The sequence below is a fragment of the Odontesthes bonariensis genome, chromosome 13 (genome assembly GCF_027942865.1).
Source record: "Odontesthes bonariensis isolate fOdoBon6 chromosome 13, fOdoBon6.hap1, whole genome shotgun sequence".
NCBI lineage: Eukaryota > Metazoa > Chordata > Actinopteri > Atheriniformes > Atherinopsidae > Odontesthes > Odontesthes bonariensis.
Genome location: NC_134518.1, coordinates 3,194,645 through 3,213,292, shown reverse-complemented (window position 1 = coordinate 3,213,292; position 18,648 = coordinate 3,194,645). Strand labels below are relative to the sequence as shown.

Genomic DNA, 18,648 nt, shown 5'->3' with positions numbered 1-18,648 from the left:
GTTCCATATGGGCTTGTTGTGTGGGGTGAAGTTATGATTGTAGAGGAGTTTCCAATATTAAAGGACTTGCTGGTGAAACAGGAATAATTTAACAGGAAGTTTCAGAATATTAAAATCACATTTTAACAAAAGCTCAATGCCACGAAGTTCTTTGAAGATCTCTGGGAATGATACCAGAAGCTTGTATCGTTAAGGAAAGATTTTAACCAGTTCATTTTCAGTGTACCATTGATAGAGTCAAAATCAACAGCCTGTAGGCTCTCAATCTGTTGGTTTCCTTAGCTAGGAAATTGTTTTTTAATTGGCTCTATATGAATGAATTGGATTATTTTGAAATTAATTATGATTACAATGAACTCAACTCCAATTGGCTTGAATTGGACTATACTATTTAAGTGCCCTGAGGTGATATTTGTTGTAATTTGGCGCTATATAAATAAATCTGAATTGAATTGAATGAAAAAAACAAAACAAATGACAGCTTGTGGGTGGGTATATTGTCCCTGAACATGGCACAAACACCCCCACCCCTCTGCTTTTCTCATGTTTCAGACACAAAATTGAAGTGAGGTGGACTAGACTCAATCAGGACTGCATTAGCTGTGTTTTTGTCTCAGTTAAAAACATAAAATCAAGATTGTGAGAGGAAATAAAACTATTACTTAAGAATGAGCTGGGGGGGCTTTGGTCGGTGGAGTAGGCTGGGGAGGGAGAGGGGCTTGATGCTTCTTTGAGGATAGAATTCTTGATCTTGCCATGTTTGGCTTGAGAGGAACCATTTTAATCCCTGATTTCACCAAGCTTTCAAGGTGATCAGGAAATCTCCTGGGTAACGGTGGAGAAGAGAACGATGGTGAAACATCTCTGGAGGGTGTAGATGCAGCAGGTGGGTCCCAGGCCTGTGGTGAAGGCGATGGAGGAGCTGCTGAATCCTGTGTTCGTGATGCTGGAGGTGCTGCTTTGGCTGCTGTGGCTGAATCCTTTGCTGAGTCCTTTGGTGGTGAGGCAGGAGCTCTTCTCTCCCGGCGGCAGCACAGGACCCAGTTCTGGTCCTGGTCCTGGCCCCTTCTGGTGCCTCAGAGCATGGAGGAGATTATCCGTCAGTCGTCTCACTCCACCTCTGTCAGGTTAAAAGGGAGTCGTTTCTCTCCACAGTCGCCACATGAATGCTCAGGACGGGGGATTGGATCAAAGAGAAGTTTTGGTGCAATCTGTTGGTTTCCTTTGCTGGCTTTGTATGTATGAATTGGAGCAATTTTTAATTGAATTACTTGGATTATGATTGGGGCTGCACGGTGGTGGGGTTGTTAGCAGCGTGGCCTCACAGCGAGAGGGTTCCAGGTTTGATTTCAGGCTGAGGCCTTTCTGTTTGGAGTTTGCATGTTCTCCCAGTGTATGCGTGGGTACCCAAAAACATGCATGTGAGGTTCACTGGTGATTCTAAACTGTCCCTGGGACTGAGTTTCTCGTTTGTCTCTGTGTGGCCCAGTCCATCGAATGGCAACCTGTCCAGGGTGTCCCCTGGGATAGGCTTCAAGGACCTCAAATATGAAAATGGATGGACAGATGAATTGGACTCTAATTGGACTGTATCATTGAAAAGCCTTGAGATGAAATGACATTTGTTGTAACTTGGTACTATATAAATAAAATGAATTGAAACTGAATTTATGTAATAATTCAGCTGTAGCTAATTCAACATCTGGACTGTAAACTTATGGGAATATTTGGTGGCAGCTGGAAAGAAGAGGAGGACACAAAGAGAAATCATGTTTGGATGTTTGACAGGAAGTTACAAGCACACAATCATCTGTCATTCAACCTTTATTCTGTGTGTATACTGCTTAACATGGGGACTCAACAGAAGAGTTACTTGACATGTTATCTCATCCATATATAGTCAGACCAACATGGCTTATTCCCAGAAACACTGCATGCCTAAAATTACATCTCTTAACCAGTTCATGTTGAGCTGAATCCACCAACAACTAAAACAGAACACAGAGCCTTTTTAGGTTCCAGCAGTGTAAAACAGAGAGACCAGGATTTGTGTCAACAAGGTCAAATTATTACCTGTCAAAACCAAAACATTTCAGAAAGTCCAAACTCTGACATAATTAGAGAACATCTTTTGGCACCCGGCAGTTTAGAAACCCTAGTGATGCTGACGGCTCTGTGGTTGACACATTACAAGGCACAGCATATGTGTGTTGACAGACACACACACACCTAACTCAACAGATAAGATGACAAGCAATGGCTAAGAGAACAGTCATTTTTCACCGTTGCCATGGAAAGCCCTTTAAGAACTTCCTGCCCTGAAGTTGAGCCTTGCCTTGAAGCTGAAGGACGATCGTGAGCACTAACTCATCAGGAAGCTGCAACAGAGAAAGAAAGACTTTAGCAAAGAAAGCACAAACTCAGGTCATAACTCATGAACAACAGCATGCCTACCTGTAGGGATATCCATGGTACTTTGCCCTGAAAATGGACAGCAGCCAGCTGAAAAACAGCATCACCAGACAAATACCTGCTACGCACATGACTGAGAGAGACACACACACAGACACACACAGACGCGCGCACACACACACACACACACACACACACACACACGTACATTTTGTGCATACTGATGAACTGGAACTTAAAGGCTGATTTATGGTCGCCCACGGAGAGCCCTTTCTCCGTTGACGGAGACCCTCCCGGAGACGCTCTCCGTCGCTTGCGTGCGTCGGCCAAAATTCCTAGATCGCAAGGCTTGTGATTGGTCGGCTAACAACATCATTTCCGGAATCACTTTTCCGGTTTAGCTCCTTCCTCTCAGAACAACAACACCGCCATTTTTGAAAGAGTTTACTGTGTGCCGGTCAACATTTGGTCAAAATTATTTGCATTTCAAAATCAATAAGCTCCAACTCCAACAACAGTCTTTCTCTCTCGGTCGCCATCGTTCACTGTGAGGAGTGGAACGGAGCCGGAAGGTGAACAATCAATCAACCATTTTCACCGAGATTGGGTCGTCTAATGTAGCGACGCCTACTGATCGGGAGGTGAACTGCCTTGTGTATCTGACAGCCCGACGGAGAACTTCGAAAGGACGGAGAGCCTCTCCGTGACAACGGAGACGGATAGCGACGGTGAAGCATACCGAGGCAGAAAAAAATACTGTCTCTTTTCAGTGTCAGGCATGAGATGTCAGATTGCTGAAAAATGGAACAAATGAAAGAAATGCAATTAAACAAAACTAAGAAGCAAAAAGGGCCTTTTATAAACATCTCCACTACATAAGTGCTCCTCTCTGAGACTTTGCATTGTAAATTCTGTTTGGACTCAGTTTATTTTAAGACCGTTTGAAAGCCAAACAACTCATCTGAGATAACCACCAGTTCAGTTTGGCTCCAACTAACCTGGAACAACTGTGCTGACCTCACGGGGACAAAGCTATTTCTCGTCTTTGGGAAAGTTTGGGGCTTAGTTCAATGACAGTTTTGCTTCTTTGTCCAAACCCGGTCAAATCTGTCCTCTGTGGTCAGAAACAGATGCTTTTCTAACACAATTCCATCAGCCCACATTTACATTCAGTGTCACCTTAACTCATAGAAGGACGGCAATTTAAAACAACACGAGTTGAACCAAAGTGCTGCACAGTAAAATCTGCCAAGTTCCATCTGAATTTAAAGCTCAAGAGAAGAAGCAGGTTGTCAGCAGCAGGTTGAAAGTTTCTTAAGTCTGAGCAGTTCTTACATGATGGGAATGTTGTTCCATGGAACCAAACCATTTAGAGGCTCGAGCCTTAAAAAAACAGCAATAAAATCTCAAATTCAACTTCTCTAATAAACAGGAAGATAATGGGGTGAGGCCCACACACGTGTCACATGATCATGTTTTTTTGTTCCCGTTTAAAGATGACCAGCTGCATTTTGTACGAGATGGAGATGGCTTTATCATCACTCCACATCACTTTGATATCCATCAGTAGAGAAAAATGAGGCTTCAGGTGAGTATTGAAAAAGCAAAACAGTGCACATCTGAGCATGAAAGAATGGTTTCCAACAAACAGGCACGAGGAGGACCATGAGAAGAAAAGTACAGGACATTCTGGGTTCTCCCCCAACCTTCACTCTTAGTAAGACGGAAGGACCGTGACGACTTTACACAATGTTCCACTGTCCGTAGAAAGAAAAGAAATGATTAGAGGGGTCTTACCTTTCCTCTTTCCAATGTCCATGTCAGAAGTAGCAGCCTCACACAGCAGAACTATTCCCATTGTTATAGCACCATCTGACAATAAGGTCAAGGGTTGGACCACAGTGTATCATGTCAGTCTGCTCAAACGTCTCCAGTCCAACGCTTTCACTGTCTGCAGAGACACTGAACAAGCTTGTGACGGAGATGTAGAGGTGCCAACTTGATTTGGTACCAGTTAAGTGGTTTGAAGCGCTAGCTTCCTGTACTGAGTACATACTGTGATGACATACACAGATGTAAACTGTAATATCAGCAGCATAAAGTCCTTTCCTGATTAACACAGAGGACTGCTGTTCTGGGAATAAAGGCCAAAACACAGACAAACTGTAGCTGCCATGGGACAGGTGTTGATGATGACTTCAGTAAGCTGTGGATGTTTCTGAGGCACATGAAAGTCCAACACTGTTTAAAGCAGGGGGTCACAAAATATTGGCTCCCTGATTTCATTTAGCTTGAGTTTCTTTTTATTAGTGAGAGAGGATTTCTGGTTATGTCATCGGGGTGTGCTGAATGGAAAAGTCTGTCAGTGCATACAGTTGAAGGATACTGAAGAGAAGGACGATATGTGTCTCTGCTACAAACTGGGCCTGGCTGCTGCCATGGATGTAACTCTGAAACGACAAAGTTAAATCCATCAGTTACTGTATTATCCAGGGTATAAGCAAGCTTTTTGCTGGAAAGGGGAGAGGCAAAAATCAAAACCGTTCAAAACATTTTGCTTCAATCAACCTCTACTGACAGTGTTGCATTATGGGTTTTGTGTAGCCCTACTGTTGCAAAGCTATCAAGTCTTTTGTGTGAAGAATTTAACACTTAAACAGGGTTTAAAGCAGGTTGAAATGTGTTGGAGAATAAGATGTGCTAAAGGTACTGCACCTTTAAAGAAACAACCGGTATGATAAAAAATAAAAATACAGTTCATTCTCTTTCAATTCTAAGGTTTTACAACTCAGAAAAAAATATTTGGTCCTCCCCAGGTCTTAAAATGAGGTAAAAACAACCGCAGATGAGCACCACCTAACACACTATTTATTGATATCGCAAACACATTTTTATCAGCAATTTGTACCGATTTTATGGAGTGTTATTGATAATGATTTGTTTGCCATACATTTTGGTCATAAAGCTTTGAGAACTCCAGCAGCAAACAGTAACCGAATGAACTAATCCTCCCGACTGGTCTGAAGCTTCTATCCTTGTTCTATTTGTGGCGACAACCTCAGATGATGATGGAATGATGGCTGGATCTGCTTTTCACTGCATCAGAAAATTAATGTGTGGTGTGAGAGCACCATGTGGGGAGAATGGGCTGTCAGGTTGAAAGACCCCCATCTCCAAACACAGTTGGTTGTAAAAAGCATGTATATGTTGTGTTTATGTCGGGTCTGATTATGTGAAAGGAACGTGCAACAACTGATGATGAATCAGCTTCTTGAAAGAATTTCCCGTTTCATAGGGAGAATATTTCAACCACATCCTGAAATGTAGTTCAAGGGGACACTTGAAATGAAGGGATAACGGTAACACTTTGTCAGGGTGTTACTAACTGTTAAATACACAACTGTAGGCATGGGCCGCTATGAGATTCTGACGGTATGATAACCTTAGGCAAAAAGATCACAGTTTCACGGTATTATGATTACAGCTCGAAAATGTGTATTTTGAATGTCTGTATTTAAAAACAAGAAAAATAAAAAACTTTTCCATTGAACAGTCTTTTATTTTAAACAATAGGACATGCCAGAATAGATTTAGATCAGAATAGATTTTAAAAGCCTGCTGATGGTTTACAAATCCCAGAACAGTTTAGGGCCAGAATACATCTGTGATATGTTCAGAGAATATAAACCCAGCAGAGCTCTTAGATCCAAGGAATCAGGTCAGCTGGTCCAGTCCAGAGTCCAGACTAAACATGGAGAAGCAGCATTTAGCTGTTATGCTGCAAACAAGTGGAACAAACTGCCAGTGGAGATTAAACTTTCACCAAATGTAGACATTTTTAAATCCAGGTTAAAGACATTTCTGTTCTCATGTGTCTATGCATGAAATCTGTGCGATATCTTTGAACTTATCTAGACTGTTGCTTGTTTTTAATTATTTTATTTGTGTCTCTTTATGTTCTTTTATGTATTTTTAATGGTCCTTACACTCCCTCAGGGATGCAAACAGAAGTATGGTCAAAAAGGAGTGAGATTATCGAAGCCCACGCCCCCGCAGGAATTATCATATAATTACATTTTGCCACCACCTCTGCCATCCAGGGCTCACCGTATTCACACAAAAATTTTCTTTATATGAAAATACACTGTCCCAGTTCCTTGGAAATTCTTAAAAGTAAAGAATACTGAGACAACGCTGGAAACATTTGGCATGTTCCCTTTTTTTCAATTTTTTTGAAAAAGTCTGACATTTTGAATATGACTCAATACACACAAGTTCCAAAATATCACACCATTAACAACCTCAGTTCACTCTCATAGACTTATCACCACAACTTTCTTTAGCACACCGAGAAACAACAGAAAAATAGCCTCAGAGCAGCTAAAAAGACAAGTTTCTCACCGTTGCTCTCTGTATTTCAAATTACGCCGATATCGGAGCTTGCAGCGGCTCTACAGATGACAGGTGAGTGGTTAGCCTGTTAGCCACAGAGCTTGCAGCGGCTCTACAGATGACAGGTGAGTGGTTAGCCTGTTAGCCACAGAGCTTGCAGCGGCTCTACAGATGACAGGTGAGTGTTAGCCTGTTAGCCACAGAGCTTGCAGCGGCTCTACAGATGACAGGTGAGTGTTAGCCTGTTAGCCACAGAGCTTGCAGCGGCTCTACAGATGACAGGTGAGTGTTAGCCTGTTAGCCACAGAGCTAGCATTAGCATGGACGACGGTAAGCGTTAACAAGCCTTTATTTTGATAACTGACTCGTCTTACCGACGTACTTGTCTCCTGACTTCCAATCGGTATGTGCTCTGACTTTCTTTCAGTGTGACTTGGGATTTTTCTCCTTTTTCTGTCCTTTTCACAAGTAGCTGCGCTTTACTTCTCTGGTTAAGGTCAGAAAATAACGTAAAAATCGTGCGCCTGCAGTTCACCTCCGAGCTGAGAGGCTGAACGTGGTCTGCGTAGCCCCTGATTGGCTGTTGAGGTACTCCCCACGTGGGGTCATACGAACTGTGCGGTGCATTCAAATGCAACAGGAACATTAAACTTTACCGATGCAAACATAAAATAAATACTCTCCCGCTTCTTTTATTGGTCTCTATGTCAGTCCAGAGAGATTCGGGGCTGAACTTTGATGAAATTATAATAAGACATTTCAACAACCCCCCCCTAAAAAAAAAAAAACTCATCGGATCTGCACGATTCACACAAGTCCCCCAGACAGCTGTGAAAAAGGCAGCATCCGCCAAAAGGCGCGCCGTTTGCATCCCTGACTCCCTGCTGCAATGCTTTTATTTGATGTGTAGCACTTTGAATTGTTTGTACATATAAACTTGACTGGACGATGAGGCTGGGCAGGCCAAAGTCGTCAAAGCAAGAAGAAAGTAAAACAGGTCCCTGTGACACTTTGTGTTGGTCATTGTGCTGTGAAAACATTGTTGGAATCATAAGTGTCAAGCTCACACCCGCAGGACAGCTATATGCCAACGCCCAAACAGTTCCTTCAGTGGATTCATGAACTGGGTTTTTAACTCACAATTTGTCCAGTGTTGGGGTTCTTGTGTGCATAAGGTGGTCCTCTGATATGGTTCCACATCTGGCCTGAAGTCATGATCAGGGTAAAGCACTGAAACACAAGAAAAACACACACACCTCTATTACAGAGAGCAACATAAACTAAAGAGTGGGCAAGTTATACATACGAGAAGACAACTATCAAAAATAACACATGCCAATGCTGAGTTTCTAATCATGGCAATAACGAAGTTCTGTGACATTAACCTAAAAGTACAACAAACGCTCGTCTCAGCAATGATCTCAGGCCACTTCCATTACTCTGCTGCTCTGAGCAACATTAGGTGGGAACATTAGGTGTGAGCAAATCAGAAGCTCCAAATGCACACTGCCTGGAAGTGTCAGAGGGGCAGGAAACCCCCCATCACAGGGGCAGGAAACCAAATTCAAGCATTTTAAAGGTACACTTTTCCCCGCAGAGATAAAAAGCATCTCATTTTTCTACAGATGTAACTAATCTTAAAAGTATACATGGAACCCAGTTTCATCCGGCTATAGATATCCTTTGAAAATCAAACCACCAGTAAAGTGCCCTTAATCTCCATGATCAAAAAGTGCACGTGATGCATATGATGTGTTCAAGCACAGTATCCAAAAATGAGGCACTTTTCAAACCTTTAAAATACATTAAAAAATGGAATCACGTTAAGAAGAACATGGTCCCTTTTCCTGAACTGCAGATGTGGCTTCTAACAGCTGGTGCCTGAAGGTTTTCAGGGCCTGTTGGGGTGTTACACAGAGGAGCCACTGGCACACACAGAGGCCAAAAGGGCTGCAGCATTGGTGATGGCTGAAGCTAAAACTCAGGCCTGCCTGCAGTCCTGGCCTGTGCCCAATAGAGAGGGCACACCTTAAGACAAAATAACACCTGGAACTCTTCATGACTTGGTTGCCAAAATGCCATTTTTAAGAGCTTGTGGAACAATCATTATGATGAATCATTAGGTTTGTGTTGGTAGCCATTACCAGCGCAGAGAAGGCCCAGACATTCTTGTTAAAGAGGAACTCCAGATTATGCCTTCGCAGATATGCCAACCCACCGATCACAGCCAGGAGGAAACCCAGCAACAGTGGCCCTGCATAGTTGGGTGGACGAATGACACGGATCTAAAACAGACAAACGGGACCAATCATCACAGGCTTCCATTTTCTGATTTTTTTTTTAAAATTCCAACATGGCAACTAGCTGTGGTTTTCATTATGTGGTCCCGGTTCAGATCAAACGCTCACCTGTACATCGGTGCGGTCCGCCACCCATCTGGCCAGCTGCTCAGCTGAAAAGCCTCGGACCTGCAGCTCATAGGTGTCAGATTTACGAGGTTTCCCTTTGGATGGGAAGTGGAGGAAGGTCGGAGCAGAGTTCATATTAAGCTGCAAACAAACAAATACAGACAAAACAGATCATTTGTGTGGCACACTGGGCTGACTTGTCATTTATTTGTCTTTAAATGTCAAATAAAAAAGGTTGTCATCAGAGACGCTATTCCCTCAGAATATATGACATCTGGTGAGTTATTGTCATGAAGTTGTACTCACACAGGGGCACAAAACCCTTCAAAGTGAATATATGTCAGCATTTACAGATTGGACTGTTCCACTTAGATATCATTGTCTCTGTTGACTATTGAGAACACATGTCCATAGATCCATGAATCTCCTCCAGACGGGGCTTCTGAACTAGCTCCAGCACCAGCCTCGCACCAGCCTCGCACCAGCCTCGCACCAGCCTCGCACCAGCCTCGCACCAGCCTCGCACCAGCCTCGCACCAGCCTCGCACCAGCCTCGCACCAGCCTCGCACCAGCCTCGCACCAGCCTCGCACCAGCCTCGCACCAGCCTCGCACCAGCCCTGAATGGCTCAGAGTGAAAAGCCACATCTGGAAAAGGGGCCAATGACAGCAGTGGGACCACAGGAACATTTTAAAGCAACTAGGGTCGATTTCCACTTTAGGAACCAGGGACAAAACAAGGTTCAAGAGAAGACATTAACCCCCCAGAAATGGTTATGGGAAGCATGTAGTAATTTCAGACTACCTGGAACCCTCAGAATGGGGCTTGCATTAAACGTTTTTGTTTGTTTGAGTATTCGCTTATATTTACTGTAGAAATACTATATTTCCTCAAATAAAGGCTGAAGCCTTCATCTATGTCAACAACTTTTTTTTTTAAAATGATCATCTATATTAGTATGATATTCGCTACCATAGTGGCAGCAAGTTGCAGTAGCTCAGAACATATTGTGCTTGGTTTTTTTTAAAGATTTCTACTGAACTCATTTGCAATGCAAAACAATGCTGGTTTGGAAGCTGTTGTCATTCCAACTAAAGCCTGAAAAAAGGCCCAATATCCCTGATGAGCTAAATAGGACACACAGTGGATGTCAGGCAGGAACAAAAGGGAGGGAAAATTTAGATTCTGATGGGGAATGTCAGATGACTAGTAAATAAAATGGATGAGCTTGGACCCGGCCTTCAGATAATATGAGCCCACAGAGACATTAGGAGCAGCAGCTCTGTACTGCAGTTTTTATGACCAACAGATGGTGTGATCCTGGACACATTACTGTGAAGGGAGGATCTGTACCCAGGACATTCAACTGTTAGCTTACGTCCATATTATCTACAAACTGCTGGAAGGCTGCACAGAGACAATGAGCTGAACCTGTACTTCAATAGGTTCAGGTCAGAAGTTAGCATGCTCCTCACCTGCCTCCATCTACACAGACCTCACACCCTACCACCGCACCTCCATAATGTCACCCTCTAGGCAAGGCAAGTTTATTTGTATAGCACAATTCAACAACAAGGCGATTCAAAGTGCTTTACAGATACATTAAAACAGTAGAAATAAAAAGCATTTAAATTTTAAACAAAAAAGAAAGATATAAGAACAATAGATAAAATCAGTAGTTAAAATGCAATTAAGTTTTGAAACTCAAGCTTCAGATTTGGAGCTTTATTCAAACGCAGCTGAAAATAGGTGTGTCTTCAGCCTGGACTTAAACACACTGAGTGTTCCAGCTGATCTGAGGCTTTCTGGGAGTTTGTTCCAGACATGTGGAGCATAGAAGCTGAATGCAGCTTCTCCATGTCTGGTTCTGACTCTGGGAACTGATGGAAGACCGGATCCAGATGACCTGAGGGGTCTGGAAGGTTCATACTGGGTCAGGAGGTCACTGATGTATTCTGGTCCTGGACCATTCAGAGCTTTATAGACCAGCATCAGAACTTTAAAGTCTGTCCTCTGATGGACAGGCAGCCGGTGTAAAGACCTCAGAGCTGGACTGATGTGCTCCACTTTTTTGGTCTCAGTGAGGACTCGAGCAGCAGAGTTCTGAATGAGCTGCAGGTGTCTAACTGACTTTTTAGGTAGACCTGTAAAGATGCTGTTACAGTAATCAAGCCTACTAAAGATGAATGCATGGACTAGTTTTTCCAGGTCCTGCTGACACATCAGATCTTTAACCTTGATATATTCTTAAGGTGATAGTAGGCTAACTTTGTTACTGCCTTAATGTGTTTTTCAAAATTTAGGTCTGAGTCCATCACTACACCCAGATTTCTGGCCTGGTTGGTAGTTTCTAGGTGTATAGATTGAAGCTCTGTGGTGACCTGTAATCATTTCTCTTTGGCTCCAAAGACAATTACCTCAGTTTTGTTTTTGTTTAGCTGGAGAAAGTTGTGGCACATCCAGTCATTAATCTCCTCAATGCATTTACAACCATTTACCATCTACCTCAGTCATGGATCTTAACACAGCCTCACCAACATCAGGACACGATGAGACCTCCTCTGCCTCCCCCTCCAGCCTCCAGAACCAAAATAAGGCTGCAGGTGCAGATGGTGTCAGCACCAGGGTCCAGAGCTTTGGAAGACAGCCTGCCAGTTCCAGTACCTAAAAACATCTCATGAATCTGCCCTCAATGACTGCAGACCAGTTGCTCTAACATCCCAACCAACCAAAGTCCTGGAAAGACCTCAGCACGCATGTGAACACTCTTTAGGAGCCACTACGCTTTACTTATCATCCTGGGGTTGGTGTTGGAGATAACGTCACCTTCCTGCTTCAGTGAGCCCACTCTCATCTGGCCAAAGCAGGCAATTCACTCTGCACTGTTATATAAGAAGCTGCTGAAGATACAGAGAATAAAGATGGATGCCTCTACAACCACCTGGATTATTGACCACCTGACAAACGGACCATAGTTTGTGAGACTGAAGGGTTGTGTGTCTGAGAAGGTGGTCAGCAGCACCACAGGGGTCTGTACTCTCACCGTTTCTCTTCTCTCTGTACACCTCAGACTTCCAGTACAACTCAGAGTCCTGTCATCTCCAGAAATACTCTGAGAACTCTGCAGTTGTTGGGTGTATCAGTGATGGACAACAGGCTGAGTAGGGAGTTGGTTCATCACTATGTGGCATGGTGTTGGAACAACTACCTCCTCTTGAACACAAACACAATAGATGATTGAGTTGAGGCTGACTAAAAGAAGGAACAGAACAGACTGTACTTAAGGAAGCTGAGGTCCTTCAATGTCTGCATCAAGATGTTGCACATCTTCAATAAGTCTGTGGCGGAGGGTTCAATCTGCTTTGCAGCATCAGAGCAGCGACTCAGAAACTGAACAAACTGATAAAGAAGGCTGGCTCTGTGCTGGGGACTGCTCTGGAGCCGACTGCATCAAGAGGCCATGGTTTGGGAGAGAAACAAGAGAAGTGTCTTTCTCCTGCAGAGGCTGATGAACATAAAGAACAACACTGCCCAACCTCTACATCACATAATGTTGAAACAATGGCATGCGTTCAGTCAGAGGCTTCTTCAGCTATTCTGCACCACAGGATGCTCATTCCAGCAGCAATAATCATATGATGATTTATGAAGAGCAAAAAAATATGGGAACATTCTAAATATAACCTATGGCTAACATCCAAAGAAACTAACATTTCTTCTTCCAATACAGTAGATGAGAGTGACATAAGACGTCTCCCAGAGGCAGCTCTGCCTCCACCACAACAATATGGTACAGCTGAACTGGTACTACTTGGAATCCAATTTCTGTCCCATTGTGGAAATTAAGAGGTGCAGTTTCTGTAAATACTTATAAGACTGTGCTGCAAGTTGATAAACTGCTGCTTTTCAACAAATTGGGTCAAGGACCACCTTCCATATATATTACCAAGACTAACACTGGGTATGTTAGTCTAAGACATTTTGAATTATAATTCTTTAAAGCAGTGAGCTGAAGCCCTCAGAGCACTGCCATCCAAGCATTGGATTCTTTCTTTTTTACAGTTTTGTGTTTTGTGCTGTTTACGGCTGCTCCAACCGTTCTACCCGTGAAAAAGAAAAAAGTTTTTTTAGAGTACCAAAGGTTGTCGTACACAAAGGTGAGAAATGTAAAAAGCTAACAGAACAATGCCGTGAAAAATGGATTTCAAACCTACGTCTGCAGTCGGGAGGAGCAGAGTCTGTTTACTCTCGTGTCTGCAGCGACCACTTCGTCAGAGGTATGTTTGCTAACTGCTAACTTTGTTTTTGTGGCTGCGTTTATATAGCATTGGGGTGTTGTTAAATACTCATTTACTTAGTAATGATTATTAAGTTTCCGGTAGGTATATGGGCTTCATTGTGACTTTTTAGGCATGTGTAATCTCGTCGTAAACATCCTAGCCTACATAAATTACTAACCCTGCCATGCAATTATAATGAGCTGCAATGACATCCCCATCCTCCTTCGCAATTATCCAAGTCTTCAGCGGGGTTTTGTTTGCTCTCTGAGAGTGGTTTACCTTGAAACATAAACGACTGTCTGGCTAACGTCGTCGTTAAGATGCGTTGCTATGGTTACATTACATAGCCGGGTTACTGCTTGCATCTTAACACATAAAATAATATAACAACAATATAACTCACCCTGGCGAAGACCAAACAATATCCGTCGTGGAGCCGTTTAGTACCAAGGTTGTGGACCCATCCGCTTACAAAAAAAATTGTACGCCTCCATACTTTTGTAGGCCTTCATTTGTTGTTTTGTGTAGTATGATGTTTGAAGGACCAGATAGTTGGTTATGTCCACAGCCTCGATGGTCGGCAAATCCTTATATTCTCCAGAAAATTCACTCATCTTCATGAGGTACGGGTCCCGCCCAACATATTTACTCACTAATTGTTTGTATCTTATTCTAGAAATTGGCTCTAAATCTCTACAATACAGACTCTCTGGAATGGTTTCCTCCATAAACGTAGTCGTCATATTTACTTCCTGACAACCATCTGAAAACCGCACCCCCTTACGACCACGTGACTGAAACCAAGCTATACCTTTTCTCTTTGGGTTATATGGATGGAGGACTATCAAAAAACAAAATGCCAACAAAAAATAAAAGGAAAAAAAAACAAAAAAAAAAACTTACCATCTGGAAGACATCTGATCCTTCATCAAAATCCACCGATGCAAAAAAGACCTTGTTGGTGAAGGCAGAGGAGTACCTCCAGGAGTTAGCCAGCACCTGGAACTCCTCATCAGCTTGTCTGAGAAGAAAAGACTCATTGAATCTCATCAAGTCAAATTGAAATGACAGGAGGACACGTTTGGAGGAGTTTCTCACTTGCAGACGCCACACTGTCTGTGCGGCTGCAGCGCAGTGAACATGATGAACACCGAGTAGTTCCTGGGCGGAGCCTTGACGAATCGACGGAACTTGTCTCCATTCATCCTGACCACCGAACGCTTGGAGGCCCAGTCCGTCATCTGCGTCACCTTCTCTGACAGCAGAGTCTGCACGTGACAGACACACATACACAGAGATCCCATAAGGCCTCTGAAACAAAAGCCATTATTCTGACCATATTTGTTCAGTCTAAAACATACTCCTGAGGGCCTCAGAGTTGAAGTCACTCAGTGTAACGTTACTTAGACTAAATTACAGTCAGTCCAACACAACAGTTTACAGCAGTTTAGGATTAGTTATACCGGGTGTATCAGTTACAAAAATAACTAAATAACTCTGTTCAAACCCTGCGGATTTTTTCATTTATCACAACTGTAAATGATGTAACATGTCATGGGCTTCAGTTCAGGCTGTTGTTAGCTTTAGCTAGCTCCCAGTACTGAAACAAACAGATAACTTTGGAAAAAGTCACTGAAACTTTGGGCAAGAAAGCGAGAAGTGTTCGCCGTGACGGCCTCCAGCTGCGTTACCTCCTTCTTCTTCTGCGCACCACCCGGCTCATGGCAGCAAAGGACCAGAAACAGCAGCGAAGTGAAAAGTTTCCCAAACATTCTGCAACACCGTCCACACTTCTTTAGACAACGCGTGCACATCCGCGCGCACGCGACCCACTCCTGTCAGCTTCTCATTGGCCAAACTCTTCCGTGTTTACAAGCGTCGCGCGGGCACTTTAGCGAGGTCCCTCCCGACGGCTTACCCTTCGTAGCTTTAAGACACTTACATACTATGGAACTGATTCGTGTAGCGACTGGCAACGGTGTCTCTTGTGGTCTGGTCTGGTCGTCTTTTTTGATTAAGAGGGTAACTCACTGAATGAAATAAACCGGAAGTGTGTGGTAGCCATTGTAAGGGCTGCCCCTTGAAACCCCCTCCGGATGTGAAAAAAAGGCGAGGACAGATGAGGCGACGTGACGTTTAACTACACGAGACGTCTTTGCTTCAGAGCGTCATTTGAAACAATGTCAGACTGTTTTTTAAATTAATTCATAAATTTTTTCCAACTAAGCACTTTCTTCAGAAATATAAAGCTGATATTGATATTTCCTGTTCTTTTTGTAAGCTTTACCCAGAAACATCTGCTCATCTGTTTTGGAACTGTACATGCTCGAAGAGTTTCTGGAAAGACATTGTTGCTCTGATATCCAACTATATCCAACCAGATTTTCTTCTTTTCTTTGAAATTTTTTTATTTGGTATCACAGATTTCAAGGCGAAAGATTCCTCTCCCACATACCTTATCAATCTAATATTGTTGCTTGCTAAATTTCATATTCATAAAAGTAAAATAATGCACAGGAAACCACTTTTTGACCTCTTCGTAATACATGTAAAATTGTATCTTGACTCAATCTAGAATTCGATTAACAAAAAGGCTATAAAAACAATAACTATTTGGAAAGACTATAACTTATTTTTGTATTTACTTGTGTAATTTTTTTTCCTTTTTTTTTCTCTTCTGTTCTAACAGTTTTATATCATTGTTTTTTAACTATGTTCTTCTTTCATTTATGTCCTTTGTTCATTACTGTACACTATTTCTTTCATGACTACTGTTACTGTGATATTGTGAAGATAAATAAAGTTTATTAAAAAAAAAACAATGTCAGACTGTTGTTGTATTAGAAATACTGCTGAGTTTAATTTTTTTGTAAAAAGTAGATATCTTCAATTAAATCTTCACAGAAGTTTGAAAAATATTTTCTGCTCTTTCAGCTGCATTTTAAGAACTGGTACCTTGGTCTAAACCAACGGTTACCGGGGTCTTCTCACTTCTCAAGTGTACTGCCACGTGACCCAGAAAACAAACTAAGCACAACAAGACAAATGATATTTCAGTTTCCAAAAGGCAAAATCCAGAACTGCAAATCTCAGTTAAATAGACGGCTTCAAAGAGATCTGACACTGTTCGGGAGAACCTATTTAACCAAAATGGAGTCACTATCACCATGTATATACCCTGAATATTCTATGACCATACCCAATAAATATATTAAAGCTATAAATCAATTAAACTTTAATTTCATCTGGAAAAATCGAGTCCACTCCTTGAAGAAAGCAAACATGGTCAAAGACTTTAAAGATGGTGGTTTGCAAGCCTTTGAATGCTTAAATACAGTCCTAAAAATAAACTGGCTGAAAGCGTTTTTTAATAAATGGAAATAGTATATTCCCAAATGTTTTTTAAAAAACATTGGAGGCATAGATTTTGGTGTTGACAGACTCCCTGTTAAGCTAGCCTCCTTTCACAAACAGGTGTTGTTATGTTGGAAACTTATGTACACGCAGAGTTTTACTCCCCACCAAACTCCTATCTGGAATAATAGATGTGTGCTACACAGAAATAGGTCTCTGTGTTTGGATCACTGGATGGAAAAAGGCATTTGGTCCATAAGACATTTTCTAAACGACAATGGAGGTTGGTTGTTCTATGAGGATTTTTGCTTAGTGTATCATTTAAACTACTCGTATACTCAGTTTAACACTGTAATGAACTCTATCCCTACTGCAGTCAAATATTTGGTTCAAAATATAAGCATTAACAGCTAACCTTCAATTACCCACACTTCAAATGTATGGAGTTGACCTTTTGGATAAAAGTAACTTACAAACGGATGCATCAGCATCTAACTAATCTTATATTTCCTACGCGACCAAATAGAAACTCCATTTTAAACTTGTTTTCTGACTCAGAGGTGAACAAGTGGAGAACTGCTTACCTTAAATACCCCTTAAGTCTGAAAGCAAAAGAAATACATTTTAAAATTCTCAATAAAATTTTTCCGTCCAGAGAACTGTTAAGACAGAGATTTAATTTCGACACTAACAGCCGTACCCTTTGGGACAACGATATTGAAACGACGGACCATCTCTTTTTCTACTGTGTACACACTGGAACATTTTGGGAAAACTTTCAGGCCTGGATCTTAACTGAACTTTTCCTTCCCCATCCATTAAAAAGAGAGGATATAATATTTGGAATCACCCTCAGAGACAGAAGAACTGACCTTATACTGAACAACCTTGCCAAAGAAAACCTGACTTTTCAACCTTTAAAAGCCTGCTGATGAAGAACCACCTGAGAGCCTCAAAATTGATGAAAAGCAAGAAGAGTTTACAGCTCAAACATATATCATAAAACATAAACATATATAGCTCAAACTCAACATCCGGGTAAACAGGGAGAAGCAATCGATCCCTGTCTCAATTAATCAGATCAGCTCAATAGATATTGAGTAATATCTATTACTCAATTTTACTAACACAAATGGCAAATAAAGTAAACTCACTCACCGAAGCACCATCACCCGTGTTGGTGGACATGGCTGATCTGTCCAATGGAGCGTAACTTGATTGGCTGCCGTTGGATGAATTGAGACAGGGATCGATTGCTTCTCCCTGTTTACCCGGATGTTGAGTCTGGTTCTTTTTCCACTGAATTTTTGGAAGTTGTTTTTTTTTCCACTGAATTTTTTTTTCCACTGTTGGTTTTTCAAACTCAAAGTCTGATTTTGATGCTGTAAAAATTCGATATTAGAAATTCGTATTCAAACTCTGATGGCACAGAAAAACTTCCATATTTCTTTCTTTGGAATAGTGAGCGTTGTCTCAGACTCCAGCAGTAGGTGGCGGTAACGTGCCTCAAACGTTAAGCGCCAGCGTCAGTAAGCAGAAGAAGAAGAAGAAACGTGAGCGGAAGAAGAAGAAGACGTAAGGAAGCGCATCCACACAGCTTTGTCTGTGGGCCTTGTTGGTTAAAGAGTGGTTCCCAGAGGATGGCTGAAGAACGGTAGCACCGCGACCTGCGTGCTCTCACACACAGGTAGGTCAGAAGCCCCCCTGAACGCCGCGCGGCGCTAACCACGTGCTCAGCGGGGTATCCGCTGCTGGATACCTGGATTTATGAACACATGCAGTGGTACCAGCCAGGGTAGCTT

General features: G+C 42.3%; 2 protein-coding genes across 2 annotated transcripts in view; one reads left to right on the top strand and one right to left on the bottom strand.

The window, feature by feature from the left end:
• Positions 1–1,847: 1,847 nt before the first annotated feature.
• On the bottom strand, positions 1,848–15,595 carry magt1 (magnesium transporter 1). The gene is made up of 10 exons (XM_075480820.1): positions 15,184–15,595; positions 14,591–14,760; positions 14,396–14,513; positions 9,213–9,353; positions 8,949–9,089; positions 7,945–8,034; positions 4,799–4,862; positions 4,210–4,284; positions 2,455–2,545; positions 1,848–2,378 (listed from the first exon to the last, which is right to left on the bottom strand). The coding sequence occupies exons 1-10, from the start codon at positions 15,304–15,306 to the stop codon at positions 2,363–2,365; spliced, it is 1,029 nt and encodes a 342-aa protein (XP_075336935.1). The 5' UTR covers positions 15,307–15,595; the 3' UTR covers positions 1,848–2,362.
• Positions 15,596–18,387: 2,792 nt separating this feature from the next.
• The window catches only part of fbxo38 (F-box protein 38), a 46,101-nt gene continuing 45,840 nt past the window's right edge, over positions 18,388–18,648 (top strand). The window contains exon 1 of the mRNA XM_075480819.1: positions 18,388–18,533. The gene's annotated coding sequence lies outside the window, so the exon portion shown is untranslated. The remainder of the gene's footprint in view (positions 18,534–18,648) is intronic.

Bases quoted from the DNA above. Each gene is read 5' to 3' on its own strand.
- magt1 (XM_075480820.1), bottom strand. From the start codon at position 15,306: ATGTGCACGCGTTGTCTAAAGAAGTGTGGACGGTGTTGCAGAATGTTT. The intron at 9,354-14,395 runs GTAAGTTTTTTT...GTTTGTTTGCAG, and splicing joins GATCAGATGTCTTCCAGATG to CTTAATATGAACTCTGCTCC. The intron at 9,090-9,212 runs GTGAGCGTTTGA...TGTCTGTTTTAG, and splicing joins CGGACCGCACCGATGTACAG to ATCCGTGTCATTCGTCCACC.